The sequence below is a fragment of the Lissotriton helveticus genome, chromosome 10 (genome assembly GCF_964261635.1).
Source record: "Lissotriton helveticus chromosome 10, aLisHel1.1, whole genome shotgun sequence".
NCBI lineage: Eukaryota > Metazoa > Chordata > Amphibia > Caudata > Salamandridae > Lissotriton > Lissotriton helveticus.
The window spans coordinates 968,928,190-968,955,349 of NC_136071.1; the positions used below are offsets into that span (position 1 = coordinate 968,928,190).

Here is a 27,160-nt window from a genome sequence, read left to right on the forward strand (position 1 = left end):
CCGCAGAGTTACCCCAACAAGTTTTGCATTCCTCCTTCCCTTTTTGATGAATTCATTTTTGTTGACTTTAGGACTATGGGCACTTTACCACTGCTAACCAGTGCTAAAGTGCATTTACTCTGTAGTCGAAACATGGTAAAGTTGATTTATCCTCCACTGGCATATTTAATTTACTTATAGGTCCCTAGTAAAGTGCCAAGGGCCTGTAAATTAAACGCTTCTAATGGGTCTGCTGCACTGAATGTGCTATCCACTCAGTACCCCTTTAAATAGCCAATGCAGAACCTGTGTGTGCAGTTTTTAACTGCCATTTTGGCCTGCTAGATTATACTACTTGCCAGGCCCGATCAATCCCTTTTATTTACCTACTTTTGAGTTATGCATGTTCAGGTAGTGAAAAACTGCTAAATAAATTTTTTCAATTATGCAAGGCTTGTCTCTCCCATAAGATAACATGGGGAATGCCCTAAAACATCTTTTAAGTGTAATTTACCTTTTGGAGAAGAAAGAAAATTGGAGTTTGGTGTCTCTGGGCTCACAATTTAAAAACACATTTTAGTAAAGTTGTTTTTTAACTAGTAGGTCTGATAATGGCATGTTTAGACAGTTGACATTTTCCTACTTTAACCATTCTGAGCCTCTGACTATCTCTAAATACACGCCTGGGTTACGGTGACAGCTGGCTTTGTGCATTCCCTCTAGACAGTCCCACAAAGGGGGCTGTGGTGTGATATTTGCATCCTGATAGACCATCCATCACCAGGCTGATGTGCTTTTCTGAAGTAGATTGGGAAGGAGGAGCTGACACTTGCACCTGAATAGGGCTGTGCTCCATACCCCACTCCCCCTGTAGTCTGCCTGGAGCCAGGGCAGGAAAGGCACTGACCTTGTGATCTTCAAAGGCCTCTTTGATGTCTCCCTCAGTTCAAAGGCTCATTGGGGTATAAGTACTGGACCCCTGACACCACCAAATGAGAATTCAACTGGAACCAAGGACAATCTCCCTGATAGAAGAGCTTCTGTGCTATAGGAGGTACTGCTACTTTGCTACTTGCTCTGCTGTGTCGCCTGCTATCAGTTGATTTATCTGCTGTAGGGGGGACTGCCACTTTGCAACTTGCTCTGCTGTGTTATCCTACTGCCTGCTCTTCTTGCCTGGGAGTGAGAGAGAATGGAACTGCTCTCTACATGCTTGAAGCCAACATTCTCCAAGGGCACGGTGGCTTGCCTCCTGTGTTCTGAAGTCTCAGGGATGCAAAAGACTTCTTGCACCTCTGCTGGTACTGCTGGGATCTACCATCTGTGCGTCCTATCCATTCCCGCGGTGCCCCCTCCAGTCCTGGGCCTCAGAAGGGGGTTCTGATGCTGTTTTCCTGCAAACACTGGTACATCAACCCAATTGTGTGAGAAAAATTAACGCAGTACTCTTCAATGCCGTCTTAGTGGCAAACCACTGATGACGTGGGTGCGAAGCTTGACTACGATGCAGGTCTGATCTTGTGCAGCTTAAAGATGGTGCAGCACTGATCCTTTGTTACAGTCTGGGAGGCTTGATGCTGACTCAGTGGCCCGACTTGGAGAATCGGAACCGATGCATCGTATTCTCAACCTTGATGATTTGCACCATACAAGGTTCTATTTCAGCATACCCGGTGTGGGTTCTGTAGCTGGCCTGCCCACCATCGCAGTTTGCATGAACTTTGGATTTGGAATTGTCTCATGCGACCTCAAGAAACATGTTTGACCGCCAGTGACTTCTAAGCATTATTTGCAGATTTAGGGGTCTATTATAATGTCGGGCGGATCGCCACCGCCCTCATGGCGGTGCTGATCCGCCCGACATTATCTCCTGCCCGCCTACCATTCCCCCCCTGCCATGCTATGATGGCTGGGGGTACCGCGGTGTACGGGAAGACAGTCCGCCGCTTTTACGGCAGGTCGACGGGTCGAGGGTTGAATATGGTGGCGCTGTCTGAAAGACACCGTCATCCATATTACTATGCAGACAGGAAGCAGCCTTTCCGTGGTGGCACATGCGGTGTGTGTAGTTGGGGGCCCATTGAAAGCCCCCAGGATATTGGGAGGTGGGGGGGTGCAAATGGGGGTACCTATGGTACCGCCCTGCATTTGCATGCACAACGTGCGGTGCCTGCCAAGTTGTGCATGTAAATGCACAATGTGCAGCCACAGCATTGTGGCGGGCGGTGCTGTGTGCACCGCCCACCACAATGATGTGGATGGGGGATGCCACTGCCACCATGGCGGTGGCATCTTAATTGCCAATGCAGGTTCACCGCACCACTGGCGGCCAGTCCCAGCACAGCTAGGGCCATCTTAGTAGGCCCCTATATCTTTAAAAATTAATATCTCAACTTCTATTTATTGGATTTTTCTTACTGTGGTCTTGTTTTACTCAGATACATATTCTTTATTTTTCTAAACTGGTGTGGTATCTTTTGTGGTGTTTTCACTGTGTTACTATAATTAATATGTTGCACAAATACTTTACACATTACCTTTAAGTTAGGACTGACTGCTCTGTGACAAGCTACCAAAATGTGAGCAGAGGTTAATTTAGGATGTATATCTGATTTACCCTGACTACAGTGGTGGTCCCTGCTTGGACAGGGTGCATACCTCTGCCACTAGAGACCCCATTTCTAACAGGGACCTTCAGAAAAGGCCACATGATATTCTCAGAAGAAATCTTAGAAACCTGTGACACATGCAGCTTTCTAGGTGTACTTCTGGGAATGTATGTGAAAAGAATAAAACAGAAAGGTATGTTCAGGCAGAGGTGTAGATGTCCACATGTACTGTAACAGTTTCTTCCATGATTACGGCCCTTAGTCTTTTCATGGTATAGTGATCTGCGTAATATATTTTGAGTATGGTTTTAAATGGACAATGTCTGATGTTTCAGTCAGTACAAACCCAATCGAAAGCATCTGTCATAATTCACGGATCATCCACTTAATCATAAAAGGTACACAGATATCGCAGTGTAATACCCTTACTTGAACATCAGGTCTCGTTGGGTATGAGAAGAGGGTGTTTTTAAATTCAATCTTTCCTGTTAATCTGTCTGGTTTGTGTCCATCTGTAGAGCTGCTATCAACAAGACTTTTCTAATGAAAAAAAAGGGAAAACAATTTCCATTAGTAGTGCATAGACAATTGTTGCTTGTTCTCTGAAAAACAGATTGCCATTTGAGAGCAAAGAGATTGACAAGGGTGGGCAGGAGTTATATAGTGTGTTGATTGGCCAGAGCAATACACGTTCACATCAGTTCCCAACCACATCATTTAGCTGTTCAGGTATTTCCTGGGATTAAACAAGTAATTCCAAATGAAACTAAAGTTTAAGGGACCTCTAAGCACTGAAAAGTATTTTTCTTTGTTTGTGATATTAATGTGTTGGCATAATATGCACTGGGAGTACAGTGATAATAATGCCCACTGAATAATACCAAATACCTCACTCCACCATGTTGTGCTCACGCTGCCCCATAACTTGATTAATTGGGGTCATTAATAACGAGAGAGCTTTGTTAATCAATCAAACAGCATTTGTAAAGCACAGCACTCTTACACCTGTGGGTGCAGGGTCTTCATCGAAAAGCCAGGTCTTGAGGACACTGTGGGAAGAGGGAAGAAATTAGCAAAAAAGGAAAAAGAGAGGACAGAAGAATGCACAAGCAGAAAAGGCAAAAGACAGGGCACAAAAATTAGCAGAAAAGGCAAAACAGAGGGCAGAAAAATTAGCAGAAAAGGCAAAACAGCGGGCAGAAAAATGAACGAGTGGAATGGCAATACAGAGGGTGTAAAATGAGTGAGCAGAAAAGGCAAAACAGAGGGCAGAAAATGAACAGGAAACAGCAGACGAGGGCAAAACAGCGGACAGAAAATGAGCAAAAAAGGGCAAAAAGAGGGCAGAAGAAAAACCAGAGGAAGGCAAAACAGGTGGCAGAACAACAAGCAGAAAAGGAAATCAGAGGGCTGAAATACAACGAGTAGAGAAGGCAAAAAAGAGGGCAGAAAAACGAGCAGAAAAGGCAAAGCAAGAGAGGAGCAGAGGTGGCAAAAACAGAAGGCAGCATAGAGTAGTGGACTTCGGGCAAGCCAGACAGGAGAACTGTTGCAGGGGTAGCTGGCATGAGGGCCTCCAGTAAGAGGTTCTGGTGGGAGGGCACGTTGATGGGTGTCAGGAGGAGGTAAACAGCGGGAGGAGGGAAGAAATTAGCGGAAAAAGGCAAAACAGAGGGCGTAAAAGGGCAAAGCAGAGGACAGAAAGACGAACAGAAAAAGGCAAACTGTGGGAAGAAAAACAAGCAGAAAAGTCACCTTTGGTCACAGAATTACTAGTTGGTTTATTTATAGGTAAGGTTGTGCAGTTTTTATAAAGAGAAAGAAACATTTAACTGAATGCAACTGAAAAATATTAAGAAATGTATTTAATTTATTACAATAACTAGGTTGTTCCTTTAACCTCAAAGTGACTGTTGGAGTTTAGGAGCTGAGCTTTGCTGGTGTGGCACATTTAGTTTTGTCTGTATTTTATGATGTCAAATCCATCATATATTGTGCATGCATAACAAATATATCATAACGAAAGTATAATGAAAATAGATACTACACATGTGGTATATTGGACAGTTGTGCAACTATCCATAGTTCAGAAAACTGGGCTAATTATGTTGCATTGAAATTTGGGGCCTAAGGGTGTGGATTGGCAGCCACCAGTACATTACAATAAAACTAGAAATGTACATAGTTGTTAATGTAAGTTGGTTAATGGCAGTAAAATGTAGAAACCTGAATTGACGCAAGTTGTTCAATAATCGTCAAATTGGTTGTGAGTACATACTATTAACACCCTATTACAAACAGGAGAAATATCATAAACGGTTAACTGACAAAATATTAAAGTAAAACATATAGAAGTAAAAGATATCGATGTAAAAATATAGAATGCAAAAATATCAACTCCCTATACTTAAACAGGTAACTACAAAAATATTGAGAAAAAAATAATGATGTAAAAAATATAGTTGTACACATTTTATACATGTATATATAAAATAAAATAATACATATTAAATATGTTAAATAATACAATTAATATAAAATAGAACACATAAATTAGATTTAATATACTTAAACAAAATATAATAAAATGCAGCTTAATCAAAAAAGTTACACAGACACATAATAATTCATATAGACTTCCTTTAAAACAATTAATAAACTATTCATTTTATAATTTTAAAATGATATAAAAATGTATGTAAATATATATATGTATATATATATTCACTGAAAAAACCATAGGTTATACACCATATATAGTTAGGAATTAGCATTTAAAAAACCTTATTTTACTCACACAAAACCAATGAAATTCCATATATAGTTAGTTGTACTAACTATATATCACGCACCCGCAATCCACTGCTGATGATGTCACATATTACATCATTCATGACATGGTCAGTGACATCACTGATGACATCACTGATGACATCTCAAATGACATCACTGATGACATCACTGATGACATCTCAAATGACATCACTGATGACATCACTGATGAAAACATCCAGTGACTGTATTTTTCTGTAAAGTTAAAATATGTCTTACATATTTAAGAATGAGTGGATGTATAAGTGTCTGGATGAAGGATTTAGTAGGTGCATGACTGACTGTATGAGTGAGTGGTTAAATGTGTCTCACTGAGTGCATGGGTTAGTGACTAAACTGTCTTAATTTGTGCATCATTATGTCTGTTGTTCTGTAAACTGCTGCATGTGTTGATCAGTAGCTATATGAGTAACTATATGGGTTATTGATTGGTTGCCCAAGCATTTGTATGGGAGACTGAGTGTGTGTGTGGGTGGCTGGGAGGTGTATGACTCTGTGCATAGATGTATGGGTTCAAAAGTGCATGTGGAAACAGCTGTATGGGCGGTTGACTGTGTGCATGACTGTATTGGTGAGTGAATAGATATCTCAGTGCTACATGTCAAAGTAAGTACATATGTAAAATACAGTACATGTGAGAGTTGACATATATAAATAACTGTGCATAAGAGCCAGTGAATGTGTGAGTGGCTGTATGGATCATTGTGCTCTTGTATCCAGGATTGTATAAGTGAGTAAATATGTTTTAGTATATGTTTGAATAAGTAAGGTGTGTATAACTGTATAGTTGTGAAAATGGAGCTGTGATTGATTCTTTGCATGACTGACTAGGTGTGTAAGTAACTCCATGGATGAGTGACAGTCTGTGAGTGTCTGTTTACACTGAGTGTATCTAAGGTTATATTAGAGTCTGAAGAGGTTCATCGTATTATCACATGAATGATGTCATCAGTGATGTGATCAGTAATGTCAAATGAGATTTTATCAGTGATGTTATCAGTGATGTCATTTGAGATGTCATCAGTGATGTCATCAGTGATGTCATTTGAGATGTCATCAGTGATGTCATCAGTGATGTCACTGACCATGTCATGAATGATGTAATATGTGACATCATCAGCAGTGGATTGCGGGTGCGTGATATATAGTTAGTACAACTAACTATATATGGAATTTCATTGGTTTTGTGTGAGTAAAATAAGGTTTTTTAAATGCTAATTCCTAACTATATATGGTGTATAACCTATGGTTTTTTCAGTGAATTTTCAAGGTTTTGTAAATGCTAATTCCTAACTATATATGGTCTATAACCTATGGTTTTTTCAGTGAATTTCATTGGTTTTTTAACAGCTAATATCAAAACCTTTACAATGTATTCTTCTTTAAATAGAAAAATATTTTTACATGTTTTTAATACAATTTTTTTTTTATTATTTTTTTTGTTTCGCTCCCGGTACGCGTACCGGTTAGCTTCCCGTTAGCTCAATCCGGAGGCGCGACCCGGTCCGCGAACCGGTAAACGTTCCGTTTGCGCACCTCTCGCGTTAGAAAACAACATTGTGACGCGTCGCGTCAGCATGACGTTTCGCGTTCTCGCGTAATACGTGATATTACGTGCTACGTTAGCGTACCCGGAAGCGCACCGGTACGCGAACCGGAAGCGATCCGCGGCGCAGCGCCGACCGCGTAACGTAAACACAGCAGGTCATGTGACTCGGTAATAACACTTTTCATTGGTTCATTTCACTTTTGGTTTCCTAATGATGTAATAATAGGTCATGTGATCTAAAATGAACACTTTTCATTGGTTTACAACTTTTGCTTTTCCCAAATGATGAAAACCCCTCCTTCTTTCCTCACTCTGACTTTCATCTTGGTGAGAGAAAGACCCTTTATTTACACTTTGACATGGCTTCATTAGTAGCTTCAGCTGGTTCTAACCCACCACCTCCACCAAATCCAAGAAAGAGAGGACCACCTGCTGAAGTAATTTTGCAAGAAGAGGAAGAACAGGAAGAGGAGGAAGAGGAGGAAGAGCCAAGGTTTTTGCCAGAGGAGCCCAGGAGGTACAATCGAAAGGAGAATTACATTTGGCAATTCTATAGAATTCCTGAGGGGCAAAAAAAAGTGAATGCACGCTACGTGTTTTGCCGTATATGCGGTGATAGATTGTCAAGGGGAACTGAAAAAAAATACAGTTACGGCAATCACACTATGCATCGGCATATGAGTAGGTGGCACCCAAATAATTATAGTGCTGCCCAGCTACGTGATGAGCAACAAAATCCCCTCCCAATGGCAAGAAGATCAGTTGTTCCAGAGGTGTCGGGACCAGAGGCGAGGGAGATGATCCCAAACATCCAAATGTTGTTTGGGCACGTGAAGCAAGTGTGCGTGCACTGCGGCGATTTCATCTGCTACAGGGAAAGTAGCATCATTTTGATTATGAGAGCTATTCAAAATCATGTTAATGTTTGTCCGAGACGCCCCAAAGAATAAATTCTTTTTTTTTTGTTGCTCCTGTTGAGCCCTTTACAATGGATCGTTTTTGTTTCCCCCCCCCCCAAAAAACCAAAAAAAATATAAAAACGTTCAGAAAATACAAAAAAAGTAAAAAAATGTTTAAAAAATACTAAAAAAAATATAAAACAACAAAAACATTAAAAAAAAAGTTCTTTTTAGAACTACCTCCCCATTATAAAAAAATTGGTAGAATATTTGGAACTCTGCCAACCTCTATTTCTCTTAGTTCGCTCCCCGGAGCGCTACCCGGTACGCGTACCGGAAGCTAACCAAAAAAAATATTTTTTTAAAAAAAGAACAGTAAGTATAAGGTAAGCAAACAGACAGTTATGTGAAAAGAAAGACAGCTCTAGGGAGTAAACAAGAGATACTGTTACCTACAATCCACTGCTGATGATGTCACATATTACATCATTCATGACATGGTCAGTAACATCAACAGCAGTGGATTGCGGGTAACAGTATCCTTAGTTTACTCCCTATAGCTGTCTTTCTTTTAACATAACTGTCTGTTTCCTTCCCTTATAGTTACTGTTCTTTTTTTTAAAAATTTTTTTTGATCAGTCATAAACAGTGACATTAATAGAAACAGAGAGAGTGAACAAGAGTGAAGAACTATGGTCCTCCTCAGCTACCCTCAGAAAACCAAGGGGGTCAAGATACATCTACCGTGCCCCCTTCTACCCATTCTGAACATTATTTGCCCTCCATCTTGTATCTTGATTCGACCGAAACACAAAATGGTGGACTCCCGTAACGCTGCTGGTTTGCGAACCGGGCCACTTCCCGGGAAGCGGTCCAAAAAAAAGGTGGGAAAGTAATTCACAGACACTAAGAGTAATAGAGACGGAGTGAGTGAACAAGACTGAGGAACTATGAGAACAGAGGGACTGAGAAAAAGAGTGGAAGGAGTTGAGTAAGTAGGTAATAGAGAAAGGAATGAGGAAAGTAGCAAAGGCAGGAAACTGAGGGTTAAAGAAGTGAAGCAGTGGATCTAATAGTAGGTGAATGTGATAGAAATGTAACGAAAAGAGTACAACTATTTACCTTATAATTGCCGTTAAATTAATCACTTTTTATTTTTATACTTTCAATCCGTGAAAGAGAGAACCAACATTTGAAAAATATTAAAACATGTATTTAAAAATTACAAAAGACAAGGGAAAAGATTGAAGGACAAATAGTTTTTCAACAACTTTGACACTGACAGAAGCTTCTGCTTCTCCAGGTCCCCTACACAGTCCTAAAGATATACATTTTAAACTAACAGTATCTTGATGCAGATGAAGTGAGGCCTATCTTAAAACATGGTGCATCTTTTGCATTGCTCTTGTTTCAGAAAAGTGTCGCTTCAGGATGCCAATAACATGTCTCCTATCCAGAGATTTGTTTGAGGTGAGGCCTACTCAGAGTTCAAGATGAGATTTACACTTGTTGAAGTGTACAGAGGAGATAATATCTGTGAAAGTCTACCAATGAAGTGAGTCATGTCCACTGCACTCTTCAACAAAGTAGAAACCTCCTATGTTTCCCTGGACAGACCTAAACTTGATCTGCACAATGTGATTCATAATGATAGGAAACACAGGTGATGTAATTGAAATATGTGCAATTTATTTTGTTCATTTCACAATCACATCACTTGTGTTTCCTTTGCTTAGGTATCTCATTGTGCAGATGTAGTCCAGCATATGAAAGAATACGTAGAAGTGCAGCACTGCATGCAACAACTTTCACACTTACAGAAGCCTCACCTTCTCCATGCCTCCTACACAGTTCTACATATACATCATAAATGCAAACAGTACAGAATTAATTATACATGTTAAATGGTTTATTTTTGCTGTTCTCAGAATGTATCAAAATTCACTAAAAACAGTGACTTGAAGGTATTCATCATGTAACAGCGGGGCAAAAAAAACACAATCAAAATGATTGTGTTTAAAAAACCCATACAACATCAGAAATCAAAATTCAGAACTCCTTAAAGTTAACTTACTTTCCATGACGTCCAAGGATGTCCTATGAACAGCTTACACTCTTTTGTGCTGTTATTACTTTCAGCCCGCCACTTTCTGAAAGAAAACCTCCATCGTTTTTAAAAACACATTACATGCAATAAATGACTTCTTGCTCTCTACCACTATTTTCCACAAGGCCAAATCTAGTCAGAGCCATTTATAACTCTTGGATTTCTTGTAAGCCAATCCCATCATTTGGCATTTCCGTAACTTTCAGAATTAAAATGTTGAAGATCATTTTCACAATCCTGGAATAGTAATATCTTCCCCTTCTTGCTCAGTCATGTTCTACATTTCCTATGACACTGATACTGCTTAATATGAAGCAGACTTACACTACCTCTATGACTACTACAATTATTTAATTCTCTACATCACTTTTAATCACAAAGCAATGTAAAACAGTAGACAGCATTGCAGACTTACATTCCCTCTACTCCATGTTTTGATTGGCTGCTTCAATTAGCTTATAAAAAGAAACAGTTTTTCTGAACTCATTCAAAGTGCACATATATCTCCATGATGTCCAGTCCTATGATTAGAAGTTATGTCTCTGAACTACACTTATCCTCAAGGCCAAATTGTGTAGGAGCCATTAGAACTTCTTCAAATTCCACAGAGCACATCCCGAGATTATTTCCCTAAAATGTTGGTTTTAAAAACACCAGGTAAGAGTTTTTAAGGTCATACGGCAATTTTTTTTTGAAAATTAAAACAGAATCATTGCAGAATGACCAGCCATTTCTAGACTTTAAATAAGCTGTGTAATGTCCTGATGTTATTGAAGGGCCGTCATGATATATAATTGCTGTAGTTACAAAAGTCCTTCCTGATATTGACAACTGCGAAGCTACAAATTTTTTTATTAAAGTTGTCAATTTTGTTCCATCAGGCCTACATCGTTGGAACATTAAAATGACGTACTGGCCATATGTTCGTATAAATAATGTGGACATCATTTCAGATTTACATTGGCTACACTCCATGTTGTGATTAGCAGCTTTTACTAGCTTATTAAAGGAGACTGATTTACTGTCTGGCAAAGTTAAATATATAAATCTTTCTGAGTCTACACTAGTAGTACTTGATACCATACAGTTCTCGCAGTCATGCTGCCATTGATAAGAAAGCCCAAACAGCTGATCTACATCTACACCTTCAGCATGTAATACATCCAGCATATACATTAAAAACTCCTGACAATCTTGCTGAATATTTTGAGAGAATTGTGTTTGGCCTGAACATCTGTCTAACAGATTTCAAATTTCAGACACACTTTCTATGTTTCTTCTATCAGTGGTACATTTCTCTAACACAGAATTTAACAAACTGCAAAATCTTTGATCAGAATTGACCACAATCTCTTCTTTTACATTTTTTAGAGAAAACAAAACATTAATTACTACATTAGCATAGCAGTTGACACCAGAACTGTTTTCAAACTGAAAACCAACAACATCTTCAACAGAATCCTTTTTGTTTCTGCTTGTAATTTTAGGTTCATTGACTTTTTGTCTTTTTGCTACAACCTCCCCAGTATTGTTCTCATTTCTTCGTTTCCGGCCTACCACACGTTTCTCAAACAAAGGAAACTGAGGCAAATGTGGCGCATACTCTCTTCTTAACCTATTGTATTCCTTAACACAATCTAGATCTGCACAAATGTTTGTGACATCACACTCAATCAAGTACAATCCCGATAAAGTTCTAACTCGTGACAATGCCACATATGCCATACCCTCCTTGAACACAGAACTGCCAATATTCACCAATGCACTGTCTACACTTAAACCTTGCGATTTATGGATTGTCACCGCATATGCCAAGCAAACAGGAAACTGCTTACGGCGAACATATAAGTCTTTTACAAGCAAAAATCTAGCAGAACAACGAGCAATTAGCTGTACTTCCTCAATGCCATCAAATTTAATTTTTAAAAATTCAATTCCATCTCTATTTCTGTATTTCACAAAATCAACAACATTACCCATTGATCCATTTACCAGACCTCTTTCAACATGTAAATTCCTTCTTAAAATTATACGGCAGTTCAAGCACACATTCAGAGTCTTTTCAAAACCTGCAGTTTTAGATATACTCTTCTCTAATGAATCCAATTTTGTTTTCAGATTCTAAGACAAAATAATTGTTGATCCCATATGCTCTACTCTATCAATAGCTTCCATTTTCACAATCTCTTGCTTTTCTAAATGCAACATTTTGTTGTTAAATTTGGTACATTCTGCAAGAGTTGGCATCAAACATATTCCAGATTTCTTTTCAGTAATTTTCTGAAAAATATTCTCAGGCACAACATCTTGTTCTGGATATAAATTTGACAGTAATCGTGCATGTAAAACTTCTTTCCCATGCTCAGTCACTTTTCCAATTCTAACATCTTGTAGAATAGTCTTGTAAACTTCATCCTTCGCCTGACGCATATTTTCATGCAGTTCAGCATAATTGAAGTTTAACCATATATTGACGTTGCCAATGCTGCCTAGGCACTTCCTGGTATCTTCATGCGTGAGCATTTTGAACACAGGTTGCCCTTTCACTGGTGTCAGCTGCAGAAGATCTCCGAAAACAATGATGTGTTTGCCACCAAATAACACATCATACTCTGTTTTGAGAACTTCTTGCATCCTCAAATGCACAAAGGCAAGCATGACATTGGAAACCATGCTTACTTCGTCAATGATAAGAAGTTTCATTTTCCTCAAGATTCTTGAAACTTCAAAACAAGCATCTCCAGATAGCTTGTGATATTCTAATTTGTTGTCATGCTCCACTGGCAGCATCAGTAAACGATGTAAAGTAATCCCTTTAATATTATGTGCTGCCAGTCCAGTTGGAGCAGTGACAACACAAGACAGCGATGACTCTGTCCTTTCCTGCAAATAGCATGAAATTGCTTTAATGAGGAAACTTTTTCCAGTTCCCGCTTCTCCACTCACGTACAGTCGGACAGGTTTCAACGACGTACATGAGCACTCTTTCTTATCATGACTTAATCCATGATCAATTTGCATGGTAACTTCGTCATATATTTTCCTCTGCTCAACGTTGAGTTGCCTTTCCAACTCTTCTAAGTTAACCGCATCCTCTTGAGCATGTGCCATGGCTCTTTCCACTTCATTCATAGCAGTGGCAGCTTCATTTTCGATAAGAGGTCCTCCTAGTGGATCCTGACTCAATGAATCAGAACTCTGACTGTCCTGAGAACTGTCTCCGGCAATCTCGGCTGCAATCGTTGCTTCCTGCTCAATTTCCGCATTCAACATTTCTACATATTTGGGAAAAGCAGGACATTCTATGGTCTCCTTGGCGGCATTGAAAGAGTCTTCGTAACAGAGAAAATCTCCAAGCAGTTCCTCTTCTGCACGCCAAGGCTTGAAAAGTTGCAAAAGTGCTAAATAGAAAAACTCCTTTTTTTCAGGAGATTCGCCACTCAATTTTCGATGGTTTACCAAGTGGCATTTTCTTTGCTTGACCAGACATCCCTCACTTCCTATTACAGCATACACTCCTTTCTCAGTATCTTCTTTGATGTTCCTCTTGAATATGTAATTTTGCAGAACCTCATACAGACAAACATTCTCGAGATGACTGCTTCGATTTGGATAATATGTATCCAACATGTTTGTCTTCAAAATGTCGGTACTGTTTGGCTCCTTTTCCGCCAAATACTCAATTTCCCGCACAGGTTTGAGAACTCGATTACGCGTTGCAGCAAGACCAAGACTCGCCCAAACGATACTCCTGGACTTGGCATAGAGACTTGCTGAAGACAACCGGTCAGAACATTCGTACGCTCCGATTTCTCGATGCGACAACCTCTTCAGACTGAAACTGTACAACTTCTTGCTGAGGCTCTTTTCATGGGAAATGTCCTCCCACATATCCTTCAATTCTGTCTTCTCTTTTTTGGTGATGTAAGACGTCACATACCGAGCCACAGCCATACAGTTATCAGCCACAAACTGTATATCCATGTTAGCATTCCACATCGACAAAATCACCGGGTTGTAGTCGTTGATGTACTTGGACTCTTCGTTCCTCTTCAAATTGTAAGTGTTTTTAGGTGATTTCTTCATGACATTGTGTCGCAACGAAGACATCAAACTGTTTACTCTTCCTTTAGAAATCACCGGTCGTGGAAAGCCGAAACGACATTTAGTGTAGAACTTGTCTTTGTTTCGGAATTTACGACGGCAGTACTTTCCACATCGATGGCTTTGGAAACGCAGAACTTTTTCTCTTAGGCTTTTCTTCTCCTTTGCGTTTGGAACAGCACACGTAGAATACTGTTGGATGAAACTCATCACTGAGTCTTCTGGATCCGTTCCAAATTTAGGTGCATCCTTGATCCACAGCAACATATGTATATGAGGAGCACCTCTTGCTTGGTACTCCTTTCTCCAGAAGAAATCCAACACCTCTCCAAGAGGTGGATTCTTCTTATTCATGATGAAAGACATCATAGCTTCAAATCTATGATTGAAGTACCTACATACATTGACTGGATCCAAAGAGCACAGTTCTCCAGGTGTCTTGAATTCGATGTTATCTACGTTAGCATTTGCCTCTCGTAGAAATTCAAGTAAGTCTTCCCAGCCATACTCGGCACAGCTCAGAGTGAGGAACCATGTGGGAGTACCTAAGTTCCTCAGCATACATTTTAAATCACCATGACTACGGTACCAGTACTCATTAGTACCACGCTGACACGCCATGAGATTAATCAGGTGAGAATCCAAAATACTATCTTGGACATTGACTTTATCCATAAAATCACTTGCCGAGATGTTTTGCATGTGTATACCACTTTTCAAGATGTGGTTCACTGCATATGACAGTCCAGACAGATCGCTTTCAAACAGGAGATGAAACAAATAAGGAATGCATTGTCGAAACCTAGCATCTCCTGCATACAATCGCAAAGTCCGGTATTCAGAAGCAGGAATTTGATGAGGTCGCTCATCATATCTTCCTCCCTGACCTGTTGGAAAAAGCTGTGGGAAACACCGAGCTTCCAAACTTTCCTCCCAAACACTAATGGGACTCCCTTTGGCTTGTTTCATTTGAAACAACTCAATAGCATTCCCCATGACTTCCTTGGAATGCAAAGGATGAACACTATAATGTTCATATATTTCTTCACTAGTAGAGGGTTCTACTTTCTCAATTTGACCAGCACACAAATCGCTATCCTCTTCCTCACTTACTTCCTCTTCTGCAACATATACATTCTTATAGTATTTATTATTTTTTTTCAAATACAATGTTGCCTTTTTAACTTTCCTAACATCTACTAAATCTTGCCATATTTTCTTATTCTTTGTCGGAACCCCATTAACTAAGATAACCAGAGGTTCCTCTTCCACTTTTTCTACTCCAATTGTGTTAATGTTTTTCTTGAAATCTAGAGGCAAATAAACAACTCTTCCCTTTAATCCTCTCTGTAAATCTGATGGAGGCAATTTCCCTGTCTTTGGCTCCATTCTTACAATAGCCTGAAAGGGGTGGATACTTTGAATCAAAATAGATTCATAAGTATTTAAGTCCTTCAATTCAGAAGGAATCTCAACCAATTCCAGATTATTATGAACTGCTCTAGTAGGCATCTGGTTTTGTTTTAATTTGTTACAACAATAAGTACACACACGTTGATCCAATCCCAAATCAAAACAATTTTCTACCATCAAGTATGTTGCAAAATCCTTCCATTCACTATTATTTTCCCTTTCACTTTTTGCATATAAATCCACTAACTTAGTCTGATTCTTATAATAAGTGCGTCGACAACACACACAAGTGAAATTAGGCCTCTCACTTGATTTCACGTCAAACGTCGCAATTTCCCTCTGGAAATTATCTGTACTGGAAACCTGTACACTATCTTCCACATGACCCTCTACTTCTTGCTCAATTTCAACATTCTCCTCTTTACTTCCAAAGTAACAAAACTCAATTTCTTCACATATATTCTTCACATCTATTTCAGAACCATGCAAAAGAGCAGCGCATAATTGTTTCAGCATAATTGCTGGACTCTTAGCATAATACAACATTCTAACTAATTTCCTCACTTTGTTATGATGCACTGCTAGCATCCTGAAATGATGAAAAACACTCTGGCATACTCTCCTGGAAAGACAAGCCAGTGAATGACCATGCAAACCTGTCACTTCTCTTACTCTGCAAGGATCTAATTCTTGCAACAACATCATTTTCTGCTTCAAACTTTTTTTGTTAAATGACCGTACAAAATCACAAAGCAAATTGATGGAATCCTGTCGCACACTGCAAATACTACTACACTTCCAGGTGTACACAAGACCCTTAGCACGTCTTCCTAAAACCTCATTACCTAACACCTCTTCTGCCTCTGTTGTCACAAGTTTTTCTTTTTCAACTGGACAACCATCTTTCACTTCATAAGCACGACCACTAGTGTCAACTGCATGCACCAAATCATTATCCTGGAAATAACTCTCCTCATTAAAAAATGCCTCAGAGCTTGAACTATGCATCCATTCTCCAGAAAAAACTTCACAAAAATTACTACGATTAACTATTCTCTTCCATCTACTATTTCTTTTGAAATCAAAAATTGCCTTGTTTAGCTTCCTAATTCTATTGATTATCAAAATAAATAACTTACGTTTAATTTCAAATGCCTGATCAATAACTTTCTCAACTTTTTTTTTTCTCTTATAAAAAACTAGTTTCTGTTGACCTTTCTTAATATTTTTTAACAAATTGCCAATTATCCTGTTGCGGAACATTCGTTTACGAATCTCCCTAAACTGTTGTTTCCTTCTACTATCATGCACAGATTTATCTCTTGCTCTAGCAGTAACATTTTTCATTGTCCTTTTCTTTCCATTTGATTTCCTTCTCGTTTTATGGACTGAAACATTTTCTGTAGTAATATTTTTTTTACTACAAATATTTCTTATGAAATATTTAGAGCTCTTACCCGGTGCTTTCTTCGTGGCTTGAGAAATCTTTTTGTTAGAGGACTGCTGCGTTTTTTTTTTCACCTGCTGTCTTTGACGTTTTGCAGCCTTTATCTGTCTTTGTATTGTAGGCATGGTGAAATCTTGAAATGATCTGCAGTTGAATCTGTGGAAAAATATAATAAAAAATGTTATTAAACATTATTACCAAACAGTAAATCAGTAACAGTGATCAAAAACTTAACACACTACTTGACATTTTAATTTGAAGATTTTTTAGTCATTGGCAATTTTACAATACAGAAATACCAGAAAAGAAATGACATTTATATTTATGTTACCTATGCTATTTTATATGTGAATCTGATCTAATTTTATGAGCATATTTTAATATTTTATTAAAGACACTACACATAACCTGTTTTTGAAGGTGTCTTTATTTTTAAATTAAACGGTTTACCTTTTTACTTTTTATTGATTATAAATTTTAAAAATAAATGTTTATATTTCCAAAGGCTCAAGCAGGTCAGCTTCCCATCCTATATCATATAATTCGGACAAATCTGCATCCTCATCACGCTCTTCTTCATCCTCAGGATTTAAATCATCCAAAGGATCAACATCCACTGATGTTTCAATTACAAGTTCAATGATGAGGTCAAAATCAACTGATTGCAGATTGCCGCTCATGTTGAGGTTGTCTTTATCTTTAAAGAAAGATAACAACAATGAGATGTTGCAGAGTAAGAAACAAATCTCAGAGATTATAATAGTAAAATTGTTTAACAAGATTAACATTTTGCAGCTATTATTTAGCCATGTCCAGCAATGCTGAGCAGGTGAAGCCTATGTCTAATTTTTCACTGAACAGGACTCATCTCTTCTTAACCTTGGATAAGCCTCACCGACTCTGTGTCCCCTGCACATACTTAAATGTTAAAGGGCAGATTTATATTAAATGGCACATCCCCAGGCATGCACCAGTTAATGTGCACCACTGCTCTACCACCCATGGTGTGCCGCATTTACAATCAGATAGGAGAAAGCTGCGTCAAAACCCTGCGCCTGCTTGAAGCTGGCATAGGTCTTGACGCAGCATTGTGGAGATGGGGCACCCCTGAGCCTTGCAGGATGTTGCATCGCACTTGCGATACAACTCCAGCAATGCGCCACCTTTACGGCACAGATGCGTCACGCATCTGTGCCGTTTTTGCCCCATGCTGCGCCGCATTGTAAATGCAGCACACCATGGGTGGCGGAACAGCGGCGCAGGATGACTGTCACATCCCTGGTGATGCGCCAGTCATCATAAATCTATCCCTAAGCTTCTTATCTTGTTACAGATGAACTGCCATATGTATCATCAAAATATTTTACATTTTCTAAATAGCGAATTTTAAGGAATAAATAGCGATTCTTTACCATTCCTAATTTGCGATGAGCAAATTGATAATTGCAAGTTACCCATTCATTTCCATGGCCTAGGAGGCTCATATGAATGAAGGTTTAATTTGCGATTAGCAATTAGCTCATCACAAATTAGGAATTTTTCCAAGGGTGCAGGGGTGTCTCAAGAACACCCTGCTGCACCCCTGAAAAACAAATTTGGGGGCATATGGCACACATACATGCCCTAAGGGCATGTGTTGGCGTCATATGGCACCTTTTGTTTTTTTGAAAAAAAGCTTTTTGAAAAGAATTCACAAATTACCACCAATTTACCAAAATAGTTTCCAAATCCTTAATGTCATTTTTTACATAGTTTTTGTTTGATACATTGCATTTAAGTAGTCACAAAATTTGCAAATCCTTCAGTGCAATTGCAAAATAAGGAATAGCAAATTTTGCTACTCCTTATTTTGCATCAAACTTGTTTGATACATACCATTTGTCTAATTAACATTCGCAAAGGCCGAAATTCGTAGAATTTTGATCTTTGCAAATGCTAATTAGCTTGATACATATGGCCCCAAGTGAGGCCTGTCTTGCGACATGGTGCATCTTTTGCATCACTGCTGCTTGGGTTTTATGTGGTACGTTTTTTTTACACCATGCCATATCTGCCTAAATGCATCAATTTGTAATGTTGTCGCCTCATAGCAAATCTTTTGCACCACCGCTGCATCATAAAAGTGACGCACAGTGGCACAAAAGAGGCATACACCTATCATAAATCTGTCCCTAGCATTTTAAATGATTAATCCAGGATGACAATAAAGTGTGTCCTATCCAGAGGTTTGTTTAAGGTGAGGCCTACTCAGGATTGCAGATTAAAGTTACGCTTGATGAAGAATACAGAGGAGATAATACATATAAAGGCCTACCAATGAAGTAAGTAATGTGCACTTTATTGCGCCAGTCATCATAAATGTATCCCTAAGCTTCTTATCTTGTTACAGATGAACCACCATATGTACCATCAAACTATTTTGCATTTCCTAAATAGCAAATTTTAAGGAATAAATAGCAATTCTTTACTATTCCTAATTTGCAATGAGCAAATTCCTAATTGCAAATTACCCATTCATTTCCATGGGCTAGGAGGCTCATAGGAATGAAGGTTGCAATTTGTGATTAGCAATTAGCTCATCACAAAATAGGATTTTTTTCAAGCGTGCAGGGGTATCTCAAGAACACCCTGCTGCACCCCTGAAAAAGAAATTTGGGAGCATATGGCACACCTACATGCCCTAAGGGCATGTATGGGCGTCATATGGGACCTTTTTTTTTGTTGAAAAAAATGCTTTTTGAAAAGAATTCGCAAATTACCACAAACTAGAAGTTGGTGGTAGTTTCCAAATCCTTAATATCATTTTTTACATATTTTTTGTTTGATACATTGCATTTAAGGAATCGCAAATTTTGAATTATTGACATTTTAAGTCATTTCCACATGTGCAGTGTTTTCAAAATATGATTTGAAAATCGTTTTTGGGGAAAAGTAATGGTTTGCAAATTTATGACAAGGACATAATGGTGTATGCTTCTCTATAAGCCATTTCAGTGTCTCTGATGTCATTTTTCCCATATTACATTATAAGACCTTTCCCCATGGAGCACATTCCTTCTAAATATGCTCCCACCTGTGCATTGCGAATTTAGATTTTGACTGTTTGAGTCACAGAGCCATGTTAAAAGTGACCCAAAAAAATTGCAAACGTTTTAAAATAACACATTCATGTGTCTTAAGGACATTTTAAGTCATTTCCCCATGGACAATGTTTTCTAAGTGGCGCAAAAGAGGCATACACCTATCATAAATCTGTCCCTAGCATTTTAAATGATTAATACAGGATAACAATAAGATGTAGCCTATCCAGAGGTTTGTTTAAAGTGAGGCCTACTCAGGATTGCAGATTAAAGTTACGCTTGATGAAGAATACAGAGGAGATAATACATGTAAAGCTCTACCAATGAAGTAAGTGATGTCTACTTCATTGCGCCAGTCACCATAAATGAATCCATAAGCTTCTTATCTTGTTAGACATCAACCGCCATATGTATCATATAACTATTTTGCATTTCCAAAAAAGCGATTTTTAAGGAATAAATAGCGATTCTTTACCATTCCAAATTTGCGATGAGAAAATTGCTAATTGCAAATTACCCATTCATTTCCATGGGCTAGGAGGCTCATATAAATGAAGGTGCAATTTGCGATTAACAATTTGCTCATCACAAATTAGGAATTTATTCCAAAGGTGCAGGGGTGTCTCAAGAACACCCTGCTGCACCCCTAAAAAAGAAATTTGGGGGCATATGGCGCACATAAATTTTAACAACATTCCTTTACCTCAACAACGATTTTCAAATCATAACTTCAAAACACTACACATGGAAAAATTACTTAAATTGTCCTTAAGACACATAAAAGCGTTTTTTGATTGGCTTTCCTGCATGGTAGGGTCACTCTTAACATGGCTATGTAACACAAACATTCAAAATCTAAATTTTCCATGCACATGTGGGAGCATATTTACAAGCAATTTGCGCCACAGAGAAATGTCTTACACTAAAATGAGAAAAATAACATCAGGGACAGTCAATTGCCTTATAAAGAACCGTACACCATTATGTCCTTGTCATGAATTTAAAAACAATTCCTTTTCCCCAAAAACGATTTTCAAATCATAATTTCAAAACACTGCACATGAGAAAATGACTTAAAATGTCATTAAAACACATGAAAGCGTTTTTTGATTGCCTTTCGAGCATGGTTGGGTCACTTTTAACATGGCTATGTAACACAAACATTCAAAATCAAAATTTTCCATGCACATGTGGAAGCATATTTACAAGCAATTTGCGCCACAGAGAAAGGTCTTACACTAAAATGAGAAAAATAACATCAGGGACAGTCAATTGCCTTATAAAGAAGCATACACCATTATGTCCTTGTCATGAATTTAAAAACAATTCCTTTTCCCCAAAAACGATTTTCAAATCATAATTTCTAAACACTGCACATGGGAAAATGACTTAAAATGTCATTAAAACACATGAAAGCATTTTTTGATTGCCTTTCCAGCATGGTTGGGTCACTTTTAACATGGCTATGTAACACAAACATTCAAAATCAAAATTTTCCATACACATGTGAGAGCATATTTACAAGCAATTTGCGCCACATAAATCATAATTTTCTCCTTAAAGCACACTATTCTCTATCTAAATTAAAGAAATATTTTCTCACCTTAGCAAATACTTTGAGTTTGAAAACAGTCTCAGAAACACACCAATTTGTCTTCAGCAGAGCAAAAGGTATGCACTCCAGAGTCTGCAGCTATCAAAAGCACAGAAATGCTGTAATTCTTCACACATATTTCTCATGTCACCCAATCAAAACTCTTCCCTCACTTTTTTTCAAATGAAAACCCTTCCCCCTCTGCCCTTTCTGCCTATTTTCCATAGCAACCACCTCCTGGAATACCTCTGGTGTTTGCAAGTTCACACAACAATGTTGCAATTGAACTCTGAACTCTCAGTGCACCTGCATATCCAGTGCATTCTTTCATTTAATGATTTTTTATTGACCACTCAAAATACATCTTTCAAAGAACACATCTGTGCACCCTAACTTTCTGTTTTCATCAATCAAAATCCACCAATCACTGTTACTGCTTCATGAACACAGAAACTCCACAGTTTTTTTTTCATTTTACACTCTCATTTTTTCAACTGCCATTTCATTGCCACACTTCATCTGACTGCAGGAGAACCTTCTCTCACCATGTTTTCTGTCTGGATTGTTGGTCATAGTTATATTCACTGGGCTCAAAGGTACGTTGAAAGCAGGAATTTACCTAACCTCAATTTACAAGATGTGGAAATTAAGTGGTTTGGCCACAGAGGATTAAAATGTCACCAATTGATACCATTGGTGAAAACCTTTATGCATTTGCCAAAACCTGACCTGTTAATTGTGCACTGTGGAGGTAATGACTTGGGCACTTTGACTGGTGTAGGTCTGGAAATGCTTTTAAAGGACACCTTTGAGCAATTAATGGCACTTTTTCCTCAGACTGCCTTGGTATATTCAAATATATGCCAAAGACAGAAATGGAGGTGGTCAAACCAATTTTGTCCACAAATTGAGAAGTCGAGGAAGCATGTAAACAAATCTGTTTCAGCTTACATGAGAGACCATGGAATGGGCTCCCTGTACAACAATAACTTGCGTTACTACATGCAAGATATCTACAGAGGAGATGGAGTTCACTTCTCAGATGAGGGCAACAGAGTTTTCACTCTGAATTTAAGAATGTGCATTGGTACCTACTTATAAGTACCTAAATGTACCATAAACCCAAAAGCTCTTCTCAGAGCTACCCTACATCTAATCACTCACAATTATTATTTTACTCTAACTTTTTTCACTAATTTTCAACAAAGTACGCTCCCTGGGGCGCTACCCGGTACGCGTACCGGGAGCTAACCTCGCGAATTTTTTTTAAAAAAATGTTTTTTTTTCGCACATATAAGCCTCCTCAGCCACCCTCAGAAAACCTAGGGGGTCAAGATAACTCTACCGTGCCCCCTTCTACCCATTCTGAACATTATTTGCCCTCCATCTTGTATCTTAATTCGACCGAAACACAAAATGGTGGACTCCCGGAACGCTTAAGGTCCGCGAACCGAGGCGCTCAACGGTTCGCGTACCGGGTCGCTCCCTGGGAAGATAAAGGAAATAAAAAATAATCAACAAATCCAACAATCAATTAACATACAGCATTTAAAAAGACTATCATTCATTTTTCATTGTAGTACGCTCCCCAGAACGCTTCCCGGTTCGCGGACCGGGCGCTAACCACGAAAAAAAACAAAAATTTTTTTTATTTTTTTTTGCCCTGCGGGGCCCTTTTAAAACCTCCACATTAAACCTAGGGGGTCAGCGAGGATCTACTATGCCCCCTTATGGTTATTTCCCCCTTTGTTTTGGCCTCCTCTTGTCTCTCGATCCTACCGAGAGACAAGATGGCGGCCGCTCCGGACTGTTTAGAATGTTGACAGACACCGGAGAGCCAATCAGCTTCGCTACGCGAAGTTCCGATACGCTTAAGGTCCGCGAACCGGGGCGCTGCCTGGTCCGCGCTTACAGATATATATCTTTTTTTGAACGTTAATTTCTCAAAATCCACTGCAGCACATATATTGAGACCTACAAAAGGCACATCGGGCTACCAGTCCCTACAATTTTGCCAAGTTTCGTGCAAATCCATTCAGCCGTTCGGGCTAAAAGTGAGGCTAACCGCCCTATGGAAAACTCAATGTTAAAAACACGTTTTGGGACCCCCCTTTTTTCTCGGCCCCCCCTGGACGAACCCCCCCCCAAATTTCCAGGGGCTGCTCAGAAACAAAATGTTCCATTTTCCTGAAAATTTCAGCCAATTCCGTCCACAAACGCCAAAGTTATTAGACATAGAATTTTCAAAAATCCCATAGGGAAAAAATCCTAACTATATATACCTACTGGCGACCGCCAGTAGGTAATATATATATATATATATATATATATATATATATATATATTCACTGAAAAAACCATAGGTTATAGACCATATATAGTTAGGAATTAGCATTTACAAAACCTTGAAAATTCACTGAAAAAACCATAGGTTATAGACCATATATAGTTAGGAATTAGCATTTACAAAACCTTGAAAATTCACTGAAAAAAACATAGGTTATAGACCATATATAGTTAGGAATTAGCATTTAAAAAACCTTATTTTACTCACACAAAACCATTGAAATTCCATATATAGTTAGTTGCACTAACTATATATCGCGCACCCGCAATCCACTGCTGATGATGTCACATATTACATCATTCATGACATGGTCAGTGACATCACTGATGACAACATCCAGTGATTATGTGTTTCTGTAAAGTTTAAATATGTTTTACATATTGAAGAATGAGTGGATGTATAAGTGTCTGAATGAAGGTTTTAGTAGGTGCGTGATTGACTGTATGAGTGAGTGATTAAATGCGTCTTACTGAATGCATGGGTTAGTGACTAAACTGTCTGAAAGTGTGCATCAGTATGTCTGTTGTTGTGCAAGCTGCTGCATGTGTTGATCAGTAGCTATATAAGTAGCTATATGGGTTATTGATTGGTTGCACAAGTATTTGTATGGGAGACTGAGTGTGTGTATGGCTGGCTGGGAGGTGTGTGACTCTGTGCAGATCAATGTGTACTTGTATCAGTGATTCTATAAGAGAGTAAGTATGTGTTAGTATATGTTTCAAAAATGTAAGGTGTTCTGTGTTTAACTGTATAGATGAGAAAATGGAAGTGTGATTGATTCTTTTCAGGACTGACTAGGTGTGTGAGTAACTCCATGGATGAGTGGCAGAGTGTGAGTGTCTGTACAGGTGTATGAGTGCATATGATAGTGTTGTAAAGATGAGTGATTGTATGTATGAATGATTGTATGAGTGAATGTGTGTGTAGACATAGGAATCAGTGAGTGCGTATGTAGTAACTAGTATTGGTGTGTCAATGGTTTCAAAAATTATACTCTCTATTTAACACTGGGTGTAACTGAGGTTATATTAGAGTGTGAGGAGATGCATTGTATTATCACATGAATGATATCATCAGTCATGTGATCATTGATGTCAAGTGAGATGCCATCAGTGATGTCATTTGAGATGTCATCAGTGATGTCATCAGTGATGTCACTGACCATGTCATGAATGATGTAATATGTGACATCATCAGCAGTGGATTGCGGGTGCGCGATATATAGTTAGTGCAACTAACTATATATGGAATTTCAATGGTTTTGTGTGAGTAAAATAAGGTTTTGTAAATGCTAATTCCTAACTATATATGGTCTATAACCTATGGTTTTTTCAGTGAATTTTCAAGGTTTTGTAAATGCTAATTCCTAACTATATATGGTCTATAACCTATGGTTTTTTCAGTGAATTTCAATGGTTTTTTAATAGCAAATATCATAAGCTGTCGAATGTCAAATACGTGGTAAGTAAAAACATTTTCGTGTTTATGCACACTGATCTGCTTTGAATGCTGCCCCCCCCCCTCATTTCTATTAGGAGTACTCTCTCTTTGCAGATAGTGAAAGGTAGTTAACGCAGGCCTTTGCCCCCGTTGTAATACGTCGTGCCTGCTTCTCTCTCCATTTGATTGATTGTTATCCAAGCATTTACTGTTTTAGAATTGGTTCTCTTTGGTTCATTCTCTATTTACAAACAAACACAGAGTCGCAATACTCTGTTTAGTCTTTGCAGATAACGAAAAATCGTGTAAAAAAACATAAGGAATCGAGCAAAATCAGTAGGCCACTAATGGGATCTCTTTTTGACCTCGCTAAAATAGAAACATTAGGAACAACCCCTCATGACAAATACGAAACTAGTGAGATGAACTAAACTCCACACCATGATGGCTGCAATACAGCTCGACTCCGCCACCCACCCCGCCCAAAATAACGATGAAGAGCGGCTGCCATGATTGCTCGCGGAATGGCCACGACGGAGCTACGAAATGGTGGTGCTCTCATGCTAACCCCAGCTTCAGTCTGAAACATCCAGAAACACTGTAGACTACCAATTTGATCAGTTCCGGTAGCGCCCCAACGTAACCCGGTAGAGAAGAACTAGCCCTCCCCTCTTTGACTGTCGGTTCTTGTTGCCTGTCTGTTCTGTTGTCATTTAACAGAACTATTTAGCCTGCTGAAAAGGGTTGTGTTCCGACCGCTGGTTGGTGGAGACATTTCGACTATATTCTGGACCTGCGTTGTCGCGTAATGCGCCGCGTTAGCGCATCCGGAAGTGATCCGGGGCGCGACGCGCAGCGCGTAACGTAAGCATAACAGGTCATGTGACTTGTTAATAAAACTTTTCATTGGTTCATTTTACTTTTCTTATTCTAATGATGAAAGGCTTGGTCATATGACCTAAAAATTACGCTTTTTATTACTTCCGAACATTATTTTTTCTTAAACATATATGTTATAATGTTCCAGGCTAATGTACTTTCCCGGAAAATTTACAACTGTCCTGCAAGTAAAGTATATTCTTTTTTCGAGAAAAAGGGCGTTTCTTCGTCCCATGACGGAGCCGTTGAGCAAAAGAGGGTCGCCGATACGCTTGAATATGAGATTCTTATCGATCACTTTATGTTGCAGGAGTAGAAAACACAACAGCCCTTGACCATTTATCTTTACTGCGTTCCTGCGTATTATACCTTTTACCCTTCATGTAATTGGTCTGCTTTATTTCACTTGCCTTTTACTGATTCTAAAACAGTGACTATTATTAAAAACTTTACCAATGTAAATACTACTACCATGTTTTCTTTTAAAAACCTTTATTGTGAAAATGTCAGTATACAAATACGGGCCTATAACCACGTGCGCCGGCCACGGAGCAAACTGTAATCGTATATGATGAGGAGACATTTACACTGTAGAGAAACGTTACGGGCGGGCCATTAGGTTGCAAGAACTAAGGTGTCTAACAGTTGCGGAATTGGTGGACGTACATTTTATAATTAAAATACGACAGGGCCATTTACAATAAAATTATCTAGATATACATTTGCGGGCAAGTACCATGGGTGACGTTAATTCGAACTTTCAATAGTACAGTAATCAATAACACATCACAACTTAATATCAATAGAGATGTCGAAATATTCAATCTATTCTCGTCCCCGCCCGCCATGTGCTTCAAAACTGCATACGTATCTCGTGATAT

General features: G+C 38.7%; 1 protein-coding gene across 2 annotated transcripts in view; it reads right to left on the bottom strand.

Annotated features, from left to right (window-relative positions):
• LOC144784686 (ATP-dependent translocase ABCB1-like) overlaps nucleotides 1–27,160 on the bottom strand; it is a 1,804,387-nt gene that overhangs the window by 1,181,541 nt on the left and 595,686 nt on the right. For both annotated transcript variants that reach the window (XM_078663637.1, XM_078663636.1), the window contains exon 11: nucleotides 3,018–3,128. In XM_078663637.1, the coding sequence (XP_078519763.1) occupies nucleotides 3,018–3,128 (111 nt within the window). The remainder of the gene's footprint in view (nucleotides 1–3,017; nucleotides 3,129–27,160) is intronic.